At 44.4% G+C, this 20,005-nt stretch overlaps 1 protein-coding gene across 4 annotated transcripts in view; it reads right to left on the bottom strand.

Annotated features, from left to right (window-relative positions):
* Window positions 1–20,005, bottom strand: part of LOC148317218 (retinoic acid receptor alpha) — a 183,206-nt gene that overhangs the window by 27,926 nt on the left and 135,275 nt on the right. The window contains exon 1 of one of the 4 annotated variants that reach the window (XM_088284075.1): window positions 15,948–16,636. The exons of the other annotated variants lie outside the window; for them this stretch is intronic. Within the exon in view, the coding sequence (XP_088140201.1) occupies window positions 15,948–16,125 (178 nt within the window). The 5' untranslated portion in view covers window positions 16,126–16,636. Of the gene's footprint in view, window positions 1–15,947; window positions 16,637–20,005 lie in introns of those variants that run through there. 4 annotated transcript variants of the gene reach the window in all.

Here is a 20,005-nt window from a genome sequence, read left to right as displayed (position 1 = left end):
TGTTTCCTGTTTCATGACCGCTTCAGATATTTCGGTTCAATTGACGGCATCGTGGTTTAAACAAAAATACATCAATTCTTTATCTGCACCTTTACCCAGATCCAGATGGACAAAGTCCCATCGAAATCAATGTTATTTGTGTACCCAAGACCTTTGCACATCGCTGCGATTTATCCAAACACAAACTGCATTTTAGGAATTACAAAACTTTTCTTTGAAGCACTGTAGTAGTAAGGGTGAAAGCGATCCAAAATGTTGGCACAATGCAGAGGGGGCCGCGTGTGAACAAAGGAAACATGCGCTTTTTCCGCCTTACTATTATAAACCTGTAATTACACATCCACTCCAGTAGTCAGCAGTTGGGGGGCACGAATTGTTTTCCTCTTGCTAGAGGGAGAGTAACAGAAAACTTGAGAAGCACCATCCTAGACAGTCCACCAATACATTTTCACATAGACTGGGAATTGGTATTGAATGAAATGTTTGGACACCTCAAGGAATCTTTATATCATTAGCACTGCATGGGTCTTCAATTCGTTATCATCACCCATTGGGCCATTGGAGGTTTTACCAGTTTCACCTAATTGGTCCAACTAGTCTTATTTTGCCACAAAAAACAACAACACAATTTTTGTTCATTTATCTACATCAGAGACGAATAGTGACAGGCAGAACAATTTATCGTTCTTCCACTCCACCGACACATCATTACAATGAACCCTGATTCATTGCAGGGGATCTAGAAATTCACACACATCCACACAAGCGAGAATCACATTACGGTTGGCAATAGCAGAAAAGTGCATGTTGCTCGGAAGCGTTTCACACATTTCACCCTTGGAGAAGGTGTTTTTGGTATCGTTTACCCGTGAGAAGTGCCTGCTAATCACAAGTGACTGGAATCACCTTGTGACAGCTTTGAAATTCCAAGCATGCCAAAACAACACCGACCAAGCTTGTAAAAAGGACAAAAACTTCCTTTGCATTCCTGTAAACGGACGCTCCACCTGGTGAGCACCCGGCGTTCCCGGACCCGAAAATCACCAATTAAAAAATGAATTAAAAAATTAAAAAGCGATGAGGATGAGAGAGGGAAGGCTGATAATAGTGGAAAGGAGAGACGCTTTAGAGGCATGACTGCTCCATGCCAAGCAAACATTTCAAAAAGAAAGTCCCCCCCTCCCGCCCCCAAACAGAGCTGTGCGCACGGACGTGTTTACTTGGTGACACACGCACTCGGCTGGCAGAAGGCGTAGCCGCGACGTAGCCTCCCTTTGTCAACTCGCGCAAAAGTCAATTAATCCGCAGTTGGGCACCGACTTGCAGGCGACGCATAAATCAAGCTCAAGGTCGTCAGTGGATCATCACGCAAATCCACTCGCACTAGTCAAGCCGCTGCCATTTTACAACCTACTTCTTTAATGTTACTGCTAAGAGTGCGAAAATGGCTTCATGAAACATTAAGCCTCTCTGTTCAAGAGTGCCCGCGTTGGTTAATCATAGAATAATGTTGCTCTTACGACAACAAGCAGAATCAGAATCAGAAATCCCAGACTAATGATCCAAAGTTGAATGACCCTGAAGCCGTACAATTTGGATTTTGTCATCAAATTGGACTTTCCCTTCGCAAAAGAAACGACACGAATCAACAAGTGAGGTTAGAAAAATCAACAGAAAGTTTCTTGACACCTTAATAAATAGTGATAGAACTTTTATGACATCTTAAAAGGTTAACTGTAGTTAAAAATGCCATTTGCGGTAAATATTCCATGCCGGTGACGATTCAAATCCAGTAACAAGTTTGACTTCACCAATTTTAGGACTCCAGACTTGCTTGGCTAAAACTTCTAATCATAACAAGCATTGTGCACTACTCGATACTTATAGAAATGCTATGATACTATGCACCGATACCACACCATCAGGCTGGCATACTTTGATTAGGAACCATGTCAGATGATATTCCAATGGCTTTGAAAAACTAAATAAATGAAAAATCACTAGCTCACATCTTTGTATCGAACATGACGCGGACTATTTTAAATGAAAGACTCTCGCGTGCATCTTGTACGACATCCATACACATTAACCAGGAGCCTATTCATCCTTATCGGGCTGGGCGTCACACACAGTGCCTCTCTGTGCAGGGAGGCCAAAGGGCCTCCATGAATGCTCCTGCTTGAGTGTTTGCTCTCCACTCACTCTAACTGAGAGGTTATCAGCACATTGATACTCGCTAATCCGATGTGACTGGCAGCATTGAAAGCCTTCCTCGCGATTCTTAAGCGCATATTCAGCAGGAGTGGGAAGGAGGTCATAAATATGAGGAGCTATTTTACATGAGAGGGCTCAAGTGAACCTGGAGAGAAGAAAGAGGGGAGGCGGGGGGGGGGGGGTGAAGAAGGATCAGGGAAGCTCATCACAGACGATATGGGGAGAAGAGAAGATCACCGGGGACAGGCTTTGTCATGTTAAAGCACCTCTTTGGACCCGTGTTCTTTCCCTCTCTCCCCCGCTCGCGCCCTCGGCGGATAACACAATAGTCAATCACAGGGGAATAGATTACGAGGGTTTGATCTTCTCAACTTCAGAGCGGAGGCATGACAGTGGAAATGAGGGAAAGGTCGGGAGTGCAGCGTGTGCGTGACTCCCGACGACCGAGTGTGCAACGACACTAAATAATGGGCTCGGCCGGGCCTTTTCTCTTAAATTCCGAAACGCGCTCGTGTTCGTCACCGCGTATTCATCAACGGTTGCCACTAAACGGGTGACGCGGCGGTACAAGCCTCAACAGGCCTAAACGCATTCCAGCACTGTATACAAAACCCCTAATGATAAGAGTTCCCTTCATAAATTAGCTCAAAGTACAAGTGTCAAGCTCAGAGCTGAAAGCATATTATTGCACATGTAAATGGGAGTATTTGCGTGGGTGTGGACAAGACGATGCGGCGAATGTGCCATTATCTTGTCACTACTTTGTTCAAGTGCTCCTTGATGCCAGCGAATGCCTCAAGGCTTAGTACGACGTCAAAAAGTGTCAAGAACAAGCTGTAGAGCATGTCGCTACACACTCGCAAGATCAAAACAAACCGTGAACTGATCGTTTGATTATGTTTGCATGCTAATTTTTATACATTATTTGCAATGGATAGGAGCTGTCGCTGAATGGTTTGACGTTCTCTTTCAGAATAGTGTGGGTAGATAGACCCACTCGCGATAAGTGTTCATCCGCCATAGCGAGACATGAATAACAGATTGTTGAAAAAACTTCCTTCCACAAGATTTTCCACATTTTTAAAATATATTTGAACCCACCCCTTTAAAATGCGAGTATAAAACGTATTGCAGTGTCTTGGTGTGGTGGTAACAGGCGTGGATGAGTTTGTGACTACGTTCACAGTCAATTAACTTTTTAAAACCAGAATAATGGCAGTATTTGCATTTTTTTTTTTTTTAATTCTAAATATCATGCCTGGGTTGCTCTTTTAACAACCGCCACTTCGGAATACGAAGTACGGGCACACAGGTCACTCCGCGCATGCTCAACAGCAAGGAATCTTGGTCTTTGTGGTATAGGAAGTGTTTTTATGTGTTTTCTTTTTTTTTTTGTGAGCAACCCAGCAGAAATACACAATTGGTGTCGTCGTTTCAATCCGATTATTTAAAAATGGGGGGTAATTCTTTCTGCGCAAGCAATGCAAACAGATAAAAAAGTGCATTCGTAACCAACGTGCCTCTTGCCCGTACTTAGTGTAATGCCAAGTATACAGTATTAAAAAAATGAAAAAATAATAAATAATAATAAAAATAAATAAATAAATGAATAAATAAATGAATAAATAAATAATTCACTCCACCTAAATATCCAACTCTACAAAATACTCATCCCGCATTCTTCACCAACAAGGCATACAACTAGCAAACCAAAGCAGAGCAAAGGAGCCTTTGGAGCAGTGACACAAAATTAGCAACATTACTGCTTGACACGTATGTTTATTGCTTCATTTTGATATTTGATTGTAAATACGAAAAAAAATAAAACCGTTAACAGAATTGTTATGAAATGTTATTGTAAGATGCTGAAGTCATGCTACTAACGTAAGCAGCCATGGCTAACGTTGGCTTGTTTACAGCGCTAATGCTAGTTTAGTATTGATAGTGGTGTTATTTTGTTGTAGCTGGGCCGTGTTCTCTGTGACTATTACAACGACGCACTTCTATAATTGCATGCAATTATGAATTGCTATGTTTGAGAAGAGCGCTTCTGGGAGGGGTGCGGCTTTGGTCAGACTCGACTGATGGGGGAGTTTAGAGACGTCAGGCTAAGAAAACTCCTCTTTTAGCTGACTTAAATGACAGTTTTGCTTTTTTCAGCAATGTTTGAGGAACACATTATATTTGATAAACCATGTGTAGTTAGCATTGTACAGTTCTTCTTGCCAAGGTAACGTCCCGAATACAAAAGCCTGGATTGAACTTAAAGCGTGACTATTTCTCGCTGTCATCAGGCAACCAATGAAATTAAGGGTAAACAAAGAACACCAATCAGTAAAAACGAGCGGATATTAAAACAAAACAGTACACAAACTGTACACAACTGTAATGTTTGGTGAAAATGTGGCTTTCCAGACTGCGGCTTCAGCGTCAGCATTGTGAGCCGCAGCTAAAACCATCAGGATCCCCGCGATACCTTTGCCTGCCGGCAACCAGCCACCGCTTTCCTGCGCACACGCACTAATGATGACTGATGACACACAGTTGACTCGACTGTCTGATGTGCGGTGTCAGGGGGCTCCTTAGTGGAAAATTTGGGCAGAGCGAGGGAAGAAAAGCGAGAGACAGTCACATTTGTCTTTACTGTCTCCGGTAATTCAGATGACAGTATTTTCACATGTGGATAGCAGAGTTGGCTAGTCCGTCCCAGGTTCCTTGTGGGGCGGGGGGGGAGGCTGACAACATTTTAAAAAAGAGGTTCAATTTATCACGGTCACAGGTGGATTTTAGTCCAGTCCACGAATCGATATTCGGTCGTGTGATGTGGTCGCGGCCAAATGGGCAAACGAAAAAATAGCCTTCGAACGCGTCAAAAGCACCGCTACCAACTGCGCATACTTACATTGGGTAATATTCTTGTTGAACAAAGCAGTACAGTTGGCAGCACGACGTGCGTGAGATCGGCTGACTTTATCAAAATAAAACAAGACACATGAGGCACATTCGTGGAGAAGAAGAAAGAAGAAGAATGAGACGAAGAAGAAGGAGACTAATAAGACCAAAATAAGCGGTAAGCGCATTTGAATAGTAAATAAGCCAGCTAATGATGTTTAAATAAACCTCTGGCGTTATTTGCGGCGTCATTCACGGACGCTTTATAAAAAAAAAATAAAATGCATGCAGAATGCAGTCGGGGGCCGACAATTTTTAAGAATAAGGCCGGAGAGTGGTGGCCGGAAGGCTAAACAAATCGCGGCCTGAGGGCAGGTGACTGACCGGCAAAGAAGGGTCACATGCCCAGCACTGGTGGATAGCATCGGGAGGCTATGTTAGCTTAGGAAGCAATGGCTGGGTGATACTAGCGGAGTCATCAAGCGAGCGCAGTGGGATGTTTAATGAAGGACAAGTTATGCCTCCTTTCTGTCTGTGTGTGTGTGTTGTCTGTACTTCTGCAGACACCAATTTCCTGCATGAATCCCTGACCTTTCAGTGTAGCCTGGAGGGAACCATTTGATCATTTCAAACACACACACACACACACACACACACACGCATGCATACAATTTTCTGTGATATGCTAGCCTCCTTATGATGACTGTTTTTCGTCAGACATGATCTCTGGTCAGCCCCCACAGGAAGTCGCAGCGATTTCCCCACCTCGAATGAGCGCTGCGTGATTTAAAGTTACTGATGTGGCTTCTTCCCCGGCCTGAGCAGATAAACTGTCAGAGCCATAAACATGGCAGGTTTAGCGACACCGTCACCTGCATTCACACAGGGTGGATTATTTGGAATTTTGATTTACCACGGTAGAGCCAATGAATGGCCCGACGAGGATATCATCTCCTGTGAGCAATAATACAACAGATTCCCAACCAACGTCAGCCGCGTTTTGTGACAGGTCGAACAAATTAAATGCTTGTCGACAAGTTGGCAGAGGTTCCAATTAATCTGTGTATCCACCTGTGAACATTTATCGTTTGTACAACAGAATAAGTCAGTTCCTGTGAGTTTATCAAATACCGCATGTGTTTGACAAAACAGGCCCAGCTGACAATACAACTGATCGGTCCCTACGTCATGTCGTATTTTTTACATATTAATTTTTAAGTCTTGAAAATATCTTGAGAGCTAATCTATTAACACTCAAAATGCCTTAGAAGTGTTTTAAAGTGCCGCCTTTTCACTCACGTTACATGAGGCGTGCTGCATTAGGTTGAGTCTACATTTTTTAGGCAATAAGTGAAAAATTATTTGGTCAAATAGATTTGAGTCAGTGTTTTGTTGGAAATGGATCGCCGTCATGCTTCAGTGTAGTGGGAACAGGTCAGCCACGAGATGTGTGCAGATTCATTTCCGCCTGTTAAACTGCTTCGTCACCTCACTGTTTTATTTATTGCATTACGTGGCTCTAAGATATTTGGGAAGAGTTGGTAAAGATGATCTTACAGTCGTTTGCTTTTTATCTGCTTCTTTGATTGGCGTAAGCGCATGCTTTGACATGGTCACATGGCCGAATTACACTTTTACTTTTAAAAAAGTGGCCCTTTTTAGCGTATTAAATGAGCGATTGAACATGATTTTGTCATGGTTGATAATGGCATAAATTCAACTTGAAAAATGCAGTTTGGCAATTCAAGCAATAGCCTTGGGCTAAAACGTATGAAACTTCAGCATCATTAGTGAACAATGTCGTGTTAATCCAGCAAACGCCAAAGCAAGTGATGACCAACGACCTCTGCACACCGTAAAGACGGTAAAAGACGTCACCGCCGCAACAAGCAAACAGGCAAATGATTTGAACAAAGCTCTCAGGTGAGGCCGATGTGGGAGCTTCCTCTCTTCCCTCCCTGGCGCTTTATCCCTCAAGGGTCCAGTTAACCCCGACTGGCCTCTGTTGACTGTTCCGTCTCTCGGCCTCGTGACCCCGGGCTCATTCCGACCTTGTGGGAAGCGGGCAAGCATTTATTGTGACCCACTTCGGCGACCAATAGGAGCGCACACCTCTTCCCAGTTAACTCTATCCATTAAGCTAAGTGGGGCCCATCATTTATTCAGCAGTTGCCGATGCATAATTCAAGGGACAAAGAGGACTGTCATGAATAGGGACACCCACAGGTGAGGCCGGGCTTGGCACGCCATTTCGGATGGCGCATCTGCAAACACTTTACTCCGGTGCTCATGACTATGCTGAAAAAAAAACAGCCGTTTGACTGGAAGCGGACGAGTGGGAGAGCAAATTCAAGTAAGGGAAAGCAAATTTTAAAGTGCGAAGCGCCTCATCCTCTCCCGACTCACAAGCGCGAGTCCTGGGGGAGCCACTGATGTTAATACAGTTATTAAGCCTCTCCACTGAAGCTGGCTCCACCTCTTCAACCCTGGGCATCAAGAGCCTCTCTCTACTGCCTGCCAGGCAGCAGGCAAGCTCACTTGCTTCCACAATAAGATCAAACAGTCCAAGCAGACCAGCTCAAGGGGAGTCTGTGATGGCGTTTCCCACTGAGTGCTGAAGCAGGTTGGGTTGGAGGCATCAAGCCCACGGTGCATCCCAGCAGGCTTTATGGAAGGAGGCGGGGGGAGTTCCTCCGTCCTTCCATCCTTTTAAGTCGTCCAGCAGAGATTCCCATGCATGTCTTCTAGGTGTTGGGGGATTAGAGCCATGAAAGGCTTCGGCGAGGGTGGATTTTTTTTATTTATTTATTTTTTGTCAGCACAGGCGCGCTTGTAGCTCTGGAAGTTGCCGGAGGTGAGCAGTGGAGTCAGGGGTGGTCAGGTGAATAGGTAAAGGTGTCCGAAGGAAAAAGCCTTTTTTTTTATATATATATAAAATGTGGCTTATTATCGCTGCATTACATCCAATCCATAATTTACATCAGCGGCGCAAGTTGGCTACTGTAGCCAGACGGAGCACATTTGGGCAGCCATGCACACTGCACGCACAGTACGTGATATAAAAGGCCTTGCTACTCACATATTTGACTGCTCACATTTTTGATAGCCACACGGCCTCCTTTCAAAAAGGTTAAAGGTAATGAGGGGTTTCCCATGAAAACTGGGCCACACATGAGTATTATAAATGCCGGCCAAATGGATGCATTCACGAGGCCTTTTCTGTCTAACTTTGACATTCTAAAAGGGGACGGGCAAGATAGAGGCAAATAGTTTGCAAGGGTTTAATAGGACGAGGATTTGGGTCATTGTGTACCAGCCTCGCCATGCCAATGCTGTTGGCAGCCACATGATGCAGGCCAAGTCACTCACGCTAGAAAACGAAAAAAAAAAAAAAATGACTTGTTGACCAGTCAAGACAATCTCACGTCTACATTTACTCTCCTACGGCTTTTTACTAAAAATATATACCCAGATATTATCATTTGAAAATCCAGCCCTCCCACGGATCAACTCACCCCTCCCCCCCTCTCTCCTCGCGTTTTCTTTCGGCTGAAAGGTGCTGACAGCCCAGACACAATAATCCAACTCTATTGTAAGACCGCAGGCAGCACGGTGAACACGATTCCCAGAAATGGGAAAAGTGAGCCATGAGGGGATGGAGCGGGATTGTCCAGCACCACCAAACACATTTGTTACATTTATTGAGTCGATTTCCTCGATGGATTGAAAACTATTTGCTTGATTGCGTAGAACTGATTATTGATCAAGCATGACTTGATACAAAGAAAACTGATTGCCGATGCGCTGTTGATTGAGTCTCAACTAGTTTCAGGCTATGATGAGCCAAATCCATCCATCCAGATGACAGCATAATTCTCCCATCTCATTTGGTACAATACTTCAAAACGGATCCGTAAATTCGAGTAAATCTTAAAAAGACATATTTGCAACATGAACAGTAGAACACAAACTCGGCACACTAATGAAGGAGCTGCTGTCAGCCACCGCTCACACCCAGACACTCACACACATAAAAATAAATCACATGCACTTCAACAAGCCCCGCCTCTTAAAAACAGGCAATCACAAACAGCAAAGTACACACTGTATTTTTTTTTAATACATTTAACGCTCGCAATTTTTTCTTTCGGTTCTATACGACATGTTTAAAAAGTGTGCGTTTTAATAAGTAAATATTTTCTAATGGTTGCCTTGTCGGTGCTCTTAACTGTCCTTAGTTTGCAGCACGGCGTGCATGTATGAAGACAAAGTACAGCATTAAGAATTCAACCATACACAGAGGATCTATGACAACAAAAAGAAAAAGGCACACAGTAATCAAATAAATAATTCAGACATGTACTCGAGATCAAGTCTCGTGTTTCCTACCAACCATTTATCTTTATGGCTGAACATGAAAGGCTTCACCTGTTGGATACAAGCGTTGGCTTATCACAAAGCGTCTCTATTCATAAACGCAATCCGCCTTCTTCTTAACCTACATGCGTTTGGAGTAGTCAAAGCTTCAGGCCATGTTTCAGTTGACACAATACTTCTATCACAAAACAACAAGCGGCCGGTAACCCGATCGTGTCTGCCTCCATCGTCGCGACGGACCTTCCAATCCATCACGAAGCTGCGACACACTCCTCCTTTCCATCTCCTCATTTTGGCAGTCCATTTCATCTGGGTCCCAGGTGGGCCTTTAAGAGTCAAATGTTGGGAGGCCGAGTTCCAGACGTACAAGTAATGAATATGAAATGATTGAAAAGGGGCTGCGGGAGCAGAGCGACATTCGGAGGGACAAATCTCCTCTGACACTCAAGTGGGACTAGATTGAGTCAAGCTGGGCCGGTCGGGTCCGGGTCAGCCTAGCGTGACGGAGCCAAAGAGATGAAGATACACAGTACGTATATCTAAAGTTACATTACAGAAAAGGCCCCATAAATCCGGACGTACGAGCGAGACTTGTCTTCCCCAGGAAGGCACTTAGACCAGATATTACGATAGCCAGCCTAAATCAGGACAGTAATGAGATTATCTGGCAGAGTGCAGTTATCTTGTCTATCTTGGAAGGAGGAATGCTCGCTAATCAAAACCACAATTGTAGCAACGAGGGGGAGGCCTTGCTGGTTTGTTGCACAAATAAAGATTAAGGTTTGAGTAATCCCGTATGCGCTGTTGTTTCTTATAAAAGACACAAGGCGCGAACAGCGCCGTGGCGTTGCTGCTCTCTTTTGCCTGCTGACTGACTGAGACGGCAGTAACGCCGTGCTATTTTCTGCACAGACAGCAAAAGAACTGCCAGGGCTTTAGTATTTTTAGCACACTAAGCTCTAGCCTATTTTCTTGGCTTCCCCGCTCTCTAAACAGGATGGCACTCCATTGTGGCGGTTGTGTAGGTATGCCCGCCAGGAGGGGGCGGCTTGAGGTGGAGGCCGTCATGTGACGTGAGCCAACGTGAACACGTTATCGCACTAAATGGGGAGGCTGGATCGCATTTCGGCAAATAGTGTACTTTGCACCTTATTAGGACTTTTCTTCTCAAAAATTGCCTTTTTAATTTAAGGGCACACGTGGTGGTTGTGTTTCGTCTGTGTTTGGATTCTTTGAGAATAGTGACAAACACTTGCAAGTAAAGCCCCGCCCCCATGATTTTAACGGAGATTTATTTTTTTTTTTTACTCATTAAATACAGCAAAAAAAAAAAAAAAGACAAAACATTAGGGCAGGTGTGCATGTAAGGATTTATAGCGACACTGACTGCCTAGCTTAGGGGTGGCATGTTGCAAATTTTACCGTGTAGTTACAGAGAGGGGGGCAGAAGATAAAGTGAACTGGAGAAAGGAGACACTTTGGGAATGAAAATGCCTCGCAGATGAATTCTGCGGTGATGAATGTACCGGGTTCAATAGCCAGATGAATTTATATGTGTTCCATTATGAGGGGGTGGCTATGAAACATGGAGATGGGGTGAGGAGACGGGCAGGGTGGGTGAGATAGGATGGAGAGAGCCCTCCCTGAGTGTGCTGAGGAGCTAGCCATGCACGGCGCGTTGCGAACAAGCCATCTGTAGAGATAAGTAAAGAAGTGATTACAACAGGGCCAGCTCCATTTCTGACAGTTGACGCTTGGCTGCACACACGCTGCGAATTGATTTAAATGAAGAAGCTATGAATATTTTAAAGGGCACCCCCCCCCCCCATTGCCCCTCCCGCCTCCCCCTCATTGAAGCTCAGCCGCCCGCTCACTCCTGTGCATGTGCACAACAGCAATCGACGCGAGGGGCGAAGTAATTATTGAAAGCGAGATTACAGTGCTATTTTCACTACTTCCTTGATGAATCAGTGACACCGCTTGGATTCCTCGCTATCTGCTCCGCTGTGGTCCTCAATGCGGGCTTTGCGGAGTACACAAAGCTTTGTTTGGGTGATTTAGTGTCAGACCAAACTAGTAGAGGAGAACGGCCCCCAACTGATGCCTTCTAAATCAGTCTACAAACAGGATTGGCCCTTTGGTGGGTCCAAGTGTGTTTGCCCGCACAAACGAATCACAAAATAGAACAGAACAGACGAGGGCCGGGGGAAAAAAAGGGGGGGATAACGTTGGGTAAATTGAGCACAAAAACAGGCCGACAAAAAAATTGGGCAATGCTACGGCATCGACACAAACCTCAAGCTACATAAATTCATCAGATTACTTGATTATTCGAAGGAATCATCGATAGGATAAACAATTTGACAATTATTCGATAGTGACCCAGTGTGTAACCACGCCAAATTAAATACATATGAACAAAGCAAAAAAAAAAAAAAATGCATATCAAAGTATGAAAGTACCAAGCATGAAGCTAAACCAGGCATGGGCAAACTACGGCCCGGGGGCCACATGTGGCCCGTTAAACATTTTAATCCGGCCCGCCAAACTTGAATAAACCTTGTTAATGTTTTATTTTCTAAATACAGTTTTTTTTAAAAGACATATATATTGTTGAAATGCTTTTATTGACCTTCATTTAAAATTAAATGATTTTTTTTTCTCCGATGATGTGACGTTACCAAAAAACTCCATCCATCTGCTTCCGGTTCGGCCCCTCTGTCAAATTTTAGAACCCATTGTGGCCCGCCAATCAAAATGTTTGCCCACCCCTGAGCTAAACAAACTTTTCTATGGAATGTTGGGAGAATTGTTCATTATATTCCAAACAAAAACGGCAGCATTGACCCCTCACGACAACGCTGCATATGATGTGAGTTACAATCTCAATAATGCACAATAATACAATCGCCGTGCATAGAATGTGAAGAATTCATTCCTAAATTTCAATGTGAGCAGCTTATGTCCTCATTTAATCATTAGGGGGGGCGGGGGGGTGATTTGTAATCACTGCATGGCGCAATAAACAACACATCACAAACGTTGCATGTTCCTGCTGCGTAAGCGTTTTAATGAAGGATGCGTCTCATTAAAAAGGTGTAACGAACAACTCGGAGGTTGGTGACAAGGTGTTGTTTCGGGAGCGAGTGATGGCAGATTGCGAAAAGTCGCCCCGCGGCCTTTACGGCGAGAGAACAGTTGAACTCCCTTCAACCTTTCGCTCTTCCAAACATACCTTGATGACAAAAATGGATTATTGCCGTTCAGCTGCAGGTAAAAGCAGGTGTGTTTCTGTGGACATAACTTGAGCTCACTCTCTCTTTTCTGTCACACATCTGCGGCGTTCAAGGCATTCGGGCCAACCAAATCGCTGTCGCCAATGGCTGCAAAGCGGCGCAGGCATGTGGCACAATAAGGGGCCTGTCTGACGCTTCCATCCCCTAGAAGAATAGAGGACCTTGTCTCAATGCCACTTGAACATCTGGGACCGTCCGCAGGCCACTCTCTCAATATGGATGGAAAAGAAAATCTTGGAAGGCCGAGGCACTAATAGTGCAGTTTAGAATATTCATTTTGGGGGATTTGACGACTTCATGTCAACGCAGTCACAGATTGCAATTTTACTGATGTAGAAAGCTGCTTTGCCAAGACCGTTAAGTGGATTAATAAAGAAAAGCAAGCGTCGTACATACTGAATGGCCTCTTAGTCCGGATGTTTTGGGATAGCGAAATTCCCATCAATGTCAAGAGCGGAGCGTGTATTCACATTTCTTAGTAATATGAAATCGAGAGGGGGGGGGTGATGTTCACAGTTTGTTTGCATATCTAACACTGATCTGTTGGCCAAAAACACAAGCCGCCTAGCCGTGTTTCCGTCTGACAACCACAACAAAAGAATAGTTAAGATGCTGAACTTTTTTTTTTCCTGATGATATGTCTGTCTGACCTCTCTTGGCATGAAAAAAAAAAAAAAACATCTTAATTTGTGTTTCTTTCCCCCCTCCAAGGCTCCTTCCATCCTTAAATAGCACATGAGTCAGATTAAGCCGCAATTCATTTGACCCCCTCTAGGCTATGTTCATACCCGCTAGCCCACTTGGCACTACTAACTCCAGAAGACAACATAGCAAAAGCCCGCCCTGCCCCAGACGCTTTCTATGAAAAATCCCTGGTGAGCGCTTTGTTTTCATGCAGTGGACAACCTGAGAAGATAAAAAAAAAAAAAAAAATCCCACAAACCACAAGACGCCGATGGGCTGTTGAGCATTTTTGAGCCCACCGTGCATTCCTCCGTTTGTTAGTGTGACAGTCATGTGAACAAGGCCACGCACATTCTTTCATGCATGAGGTCCGTAATTGCCGCAAGGTTTTTGACGGCCATTTAATCTGCGAGACCAGAGTCTTTTATTGCACACATTCAGCAGTATGGCGCCGCACATCACTAACATACGAGTTGACAAATTATTTTAGGCCTTTATTCAATTGTTGGTCATTTGGCAAAAGAACACGATAAATATGATATGTGAAAAAAATTCAATAAAATCAACCAATTTGGGTCCTCTTGTGCCTCTCTGATTTTATATACAAGGAAACCAGCGCACCTAAGGAAAAACAACCAATCACAGACAGAGGTGTGATTTATGAGGTGTCAATCATATATTGACACGCTCAGCATGGGCAAAAAAAAAAAAAGAAAAACACGACAAAAGCTTGCTTTGTCCTACTCCTGCATTATGAAAACACTTCCGAAGCGCAAGGTAACAGGTCAGCACAAGGTCACATCTATGCATCTTCTTCTACGTAAACATATGTTTATACCAACATACATGGAGATGGAGATTAAACTTGTGTGAATACAGACTAAATTCAACCCAAACTTTGCCTGTAATGAATATCGGATGACACAATTAACTCAATTATGACATCAACAAAGTCCCCATACTAAAAGACCAGATTAGAAAATATTGCATTCGTGTCAACTAAAGGAGACCTCTGGCAATGATATTTTTAAATAAATGACATGTAATAATCACTGTAGCCGCTTGCAGAGGCTTGAAAAATTTAAACTAAAAAAAGCTTTTCACTCCCATGCATAGAACATAACGTTACCCAGAGACAAGTGGTATTTTAAGCATCTGCTTATAAAAAAAACAAAAAAAAACCCCACCCAAAAAAACAAAACAGAATGCCAGCTAATATTTTGGGAAATGTCGCTTGCTTAGAATTCCTATTTAAGATGCAGAGGTGCAAACAAAAACGCGCTGGGGTTTTGTTTTGTGGGCCCTATGATCGAATAAGTCCCACAGCCACGTGATGACACCACAGCATGTTGCACTGCTTTCTACAGTACACCCACCAGTCCCCAGTCGCCCACTAAATTTTTTATTACATGGGACCGGTGATGCAAACCGAAGCTATAATGCGCACATCGAAACACGCGGCGACTCCACGGCTGAGCTAAACAATGTGGAGTGGAGTGAGGGATCAGAGGTCTTTTCCTGGGCCAAACCCCCACACAGTCTCACCCGAGCTCACATGGTTCGAATCAATGCTGCCACTAAAGCTGTTTAGTGGCCCAATTCAATAAATACTATCAAGCTTGCAGCGCATCTTCAGTTGTGCTTTCAGTCCAATGGGGGGTTTATTTGAAATTATTCGGCAAAAGCCAGATAGGAGCAAACAGAGTGGTCGTGAGGGGTTTTATTGCTCCCGCCACACATCAGAAAAAGCCCCTTAAAAAAAAAAAATTCCCTTTGTCATGTGCTTCTAAAGTCTCGAGTCAAGGAGGAAATTGGCCCTTAAGAGCCTGTGGAGATTCCTGCCTTTTTACACTCCTTCAGCTGTGAAAGACAACAGAGCTATCTCTGGTTTAAAGGCCTGCCTGCACTGCTTTGGCTTTGCATAGCTGCCAAAAAGACTTTGTTGTTGCAATAAAACTCGATTGCAGCTGCACATACGGTGTCATTCCACACACACACAAAAAACTACCATGCAATGCCACTAGGCCCTAATAAAACTACTACACTAAGTGCACACAACACAAACTACTCCGCTAAACTTACACATATAGTCTTTCTTTATTTGAAATGTCTTTCTGACACGTGAAACCCACAGGGTTGCTCACCAAGTGTGACCTGTGGCCACAGAGATTACCAGGAGGTTGCAGACCGGCAGGAACGGTTTGATCTAATTAAAGTCGGCGTGCCTTGCAGAACCGTGTTTGTATTAAGTGCATATTTCAGCCGTGTGGACCCAGACGGAGGAAAAAAAACGAGCCGGCGAGGATGCACACAAGAGGGACCGAGAAAGTGGGTCAAGTATATATAATGCAGATATGAAGCTCTGGATTAGTGAGAAAGGGTGCGTTTGTGACAAGTAACTGGAAATATAAAGGCTGTAGATTGAATTCCATCACGTGGAAGGTAATCCACACAATTCGGTGGAGGTGTTGGGGTTGTACCTACAGTGATTGGAGCCGTTCCAGTGCTGGTTTCTGACGGACGAGCTGTAAGGATGAGGACCCCCCGGCACCAGTCCTTTCTCCGGGAGCAGACACCCTCTACTCTGGTTGTAGTAATCCATCATCAAAAAGGGGTTCGGGCTGGGGTTCAGTCCCACTACGTCCACGCTTTCGTACATCATGCGGGCCAAACAGGGGGTCGTTATCCCACCTCCCCACCCCCCCCAAAAAATAAAAAGAAATCAAACTAGTGCGCACACCAGCCGAGGTAGAAACAGAGGGCACCAAATGGGATCAGAGCAAAAGTGATCCATCCATTTGAACATTTGCCATGTCGTTTTGAACGCTAGTGGAGGACATTTACAACAATATGCATGCTGCGGTGGAGACGCGCGCAAAAAAAATAAATAAAATAAAATATGCGCCGAATAAAAAATCCCAAAGAGGAAAGCGCACGCGAAATAGTCGAGGGAATCCCGTCCAAGTGCAGCTTCTTTTTTTTTTTATTTATTTAAACAGTCCGTGTTCGTCCCCCCAAGCCTGGCGAGCGTCGTCCGCTGCGCGCGCACGCAATTCAGCAAGCCGACCCGAACCGGCGTCCGTCTCCGGATTCCTCAGCAAAAGCGCGTCGATTGCGTCCGTGCGCGTAGAAGGATCGAGCCCACACGGAGGGAGCGTGTCGCCGCTATCATGTTCTGCAGCAATGTGACAAGGCGCAGCAGCTGAGGGCTGAGGCTCCGCCCCCTCCCCGCTCCCCCCCCCCGGCACTAACCCCCCTCCCGCCCTCCCTCTGCTTTCATCCGTTGCGCCTCCCACGTTTAACCCATTCAGCACGTCACCGCGCTTCTCCACAGACCATCCCGAGAGAGGCACCCCCGTGAAAGCGGCCTCCTCTCAGTCTACTTTTAGTTCTTAAAAACATGTGCTGTGAAACTTTCCAACATATTTCCCATCCTAGTCCCCTCCTTCCATCTCGTTTGACCCTGCCCCCCCCTCCAACCATCCTCTCGTCACTCCCAACCCTCACATTTTTTCCCCGTCTCCCTCATTTGCCTAATGCTATGCAGCTGAACTTTTCCTGAACCCCGGCAAGTAGGCAGCCTCACCTCCCGGTGACCCGCCGGATGACTTGGATTCGCCTCTCCGGCTCGCTCTCATCTCACCATTATTCAAGGTTGCCCACCTTGAACACTCAATGCAATGCTATTACACTTTTTTTTTTTTTTTTTTGCTCAAGTGCCAGCTCCTCTCTCGGGGGGCCCGGACGGGCATTTTGCATCCAGAGTCAAGGTGACCGACGCTTGCGGGGTTTTCCTCACAGTAATTACAGCCGCGGTCAAATCCAGCTGTTTAGTGTTCGGACACCAACTTGCGTCACATCCCGAAAGCCTGCGTCGCTCCTCCTCAATATTGCAGCATTCCATACAGCATTGTTGATACTTGTTATGCAAACGTGCGGCTTTGGCGGCTACGAGACTTGTGCCAAAACGATCAAAGTGCAACTCACAGATTAATTTCCTTTGTTTGAATTTGGAAAACATTATTTTCCCGTAGGAACACAGAAATACTGTGAACTGGGTTCAGTCGCTATTATAAATGTTTTAAATTAAGTTCAGAGAATAGTTTGAGCAAAGATTGATGGCAATTAAGTACAAAGTTGTGGAGTATTTCAAGTTTCCTGATTTTTGGGCATGGCTGAAATAGTGGCGCACCTCCCAACTTCAGCACCTTCCTTCGTATCGGTGGTATGCTGGCGCTATTGAAAAAAGTTACTTCCTCATCATGAGGAGAACCAAGACTGTTAGCGAGCTTGAGTCGACCACCTTTTGTGATGCCCAGGTGGGATTTAATTCCGGTCAGTGGTGGATTTCAGAAGTTATATTTTTGTGGCACCAGCATGTCGCAATGTGTAGGCCAAGGGTGGGCAAACTTTTGGATTGGCGGGCCACAATGGGTTCTAAAATTTGACAGAGGGGCCGGACCAGGAGTGTTTTGGTAACGTCGTCTCATCGGAGAAAAAAAAAAAAATAATAATTTGAAATGAAAGTGAATAAAAGCATTACAACAATATATATGTATTTGAAAAATCACAGTAATTACAAAATGAAACATTAACAATTTTTTTCAAATTCAGCGGGCCAGATTAAAACGTATACCGGGCCACATTTGGCCCCTGGGCCGTAGTTTTCCCACTCCTGGTTGAGGCATAAGAAAGATGCTACATTTTTCACTATTTCGAAGCCTCCTTTAATATTCTTTGAGATGCTCTTACGATTAAAATTTGCATGGTTATTATCAACTCGCTACTCTGTGATGTGTGGAATTTGTACGAGGTCATTCAATTGCAAAAATGAGTAAAACAAATAAAAAACAAATAGCGTTATTTTGTACAAAACTCCCATAATTTGGCCCAAATTGAGGTCGGTCCATTTTTTACCTCAATTGGCTTGTTAACTGTTTTCAGACTGAACACTCAAATTAAATTCAGCACTTGTGAGGTTATAGACTTTCCACTTCACTGCTAATGGAAGTCAGAGTCACAATCATCCACAAAATGGTAATTTTCCCAATCACCATTCACGTGTGTGTTTATGTGTTGAAAGATAATAAAATTGATCTCTGAGTTCGTGTGTCATGTGATCTAGAGTAAACTTGCAGCCTGGGATCGTCCATGCAACCAGAGATATTTATTGCGCACGATGTTACAGTGCATCTCAAATTATACATCCACATATTGCATAGTTCCGTCCTTTAAAGACATTAAGCATGGCGAGTGGTACGCCTGGGTTGGTTCTTAAAATGGAGCTTTTATCAGCACGACTGAATCACCCTGTTACCTATCCCATTACTTCAACAATGCTTCCCCACTCGAAACCCCCCCCCAACCTGAACCACAGCTGGCTCTCACCAACAACACTCAGTGTAGGATTATCTGCATGAAGGGGGGGGGGGGTATGAGCTGCTCCGCCCCCCACTCACTGTGACACTTCATTCAATGCAGGCCCAGGCTGTGTTTACCAAATTAGATAAGAGCACAGTGTGCAGGCCGGCGCCGTGGCAACAAGCACCCCACCCTTCCATCACCTGCACTGATAGCAAAGCCATACATTCCTTGACAGCATTAACAATTCGGGGGAATGGCTGTTAGAAGATGCTCATTTTCAAGGCACTGGGGGAGAAAGTTCATTCTTCCCACTGTTGAAGCTGAGAGACGAAAACGCTTACGGCGAAGGGGGATGGGAACATCGAACATTTAACCTATAGAAGTGGTTTGTGTAGTCCGTATGAAGTTGAAAATATTCTAATGTGGTGGTCGGCAACACGATGGAATGAGAAGTAAAATTTCTCCACAAAACTCAAAGTTGAAGCTTTAGTCTTCTGTGATGTATCGGTAATTTTAAAATCATTCTCTTGGTCGACAAAGTTCTGACTGGTCTTGGATCTTAATGTATTTGAGAACTTTAAGTTCCCTGTGAGACTTCCAGACCCTCAGATCACCAGGTGCAGTTTTTGACTGTTTCTGGAACGGAACCAGAATTGAACAAAAAGAAGCAGTATTCTGTTTCCATGCTCTTCAATTGTGGAACAAACTTTCTCATCTGAGATCTTAAACCATCGCAACATTTCATTCTGTCCTGACAACTTTATTGTCCACTGTTTTGATTTTGAGATTTTAACTAGATATGACGTATCGGTTTTTTTTTCGTTTTTTTTAAAAATTTTATTATTTCTTCTTTTATTAGTATCTTATCTTAATTTACCTGTTCTAGAAAATGGATGGATGTTGACAAGTTACATGCATCAGTGGTGCCTTGTAAAGGCCTCTACACGTTGCGGCCAACGGTCACGTCAACCTAGAAGCTGGAATTGGAAAATGATGGACGCACACACCGCAAAAGCCGACGAGACGCCAACTACTCTGGACGCTGGAAAAGTAGTACGCCTACATGCCATCGGCGACGATAGTCAATGCGTCGCCTTTGACGGTGATGTCAAATAACTTCTGTCCAGCCAGCCGTTGAGAAGATGTGAAAATGAGCAAAGTTAATTTTGTTCTTGAGA

This window comes from Idiotropiscis lumnitzeri, chromosome 20 (genome assembly GCF_059441095.1).
Source record: "Idiotropiscis lumnitzeri isolate Australia: NSW breed Sydney's pygmy pipehorse chromosome 20, RoL_Ilum_1.0, whole genome shotgun sequence".
Lineage (NCBI taxonomy): Eukaryota > Metazoa > Chordata > Actinopteri > Syngnathiformes > Syngnathidae > Idiotropiscis > Idiotropiscis lumnitzeri.
Note: the sequence above shows the minus strand (reverse complement) of the source record. Positions and strands in the feature narration are given on the sequence as shown.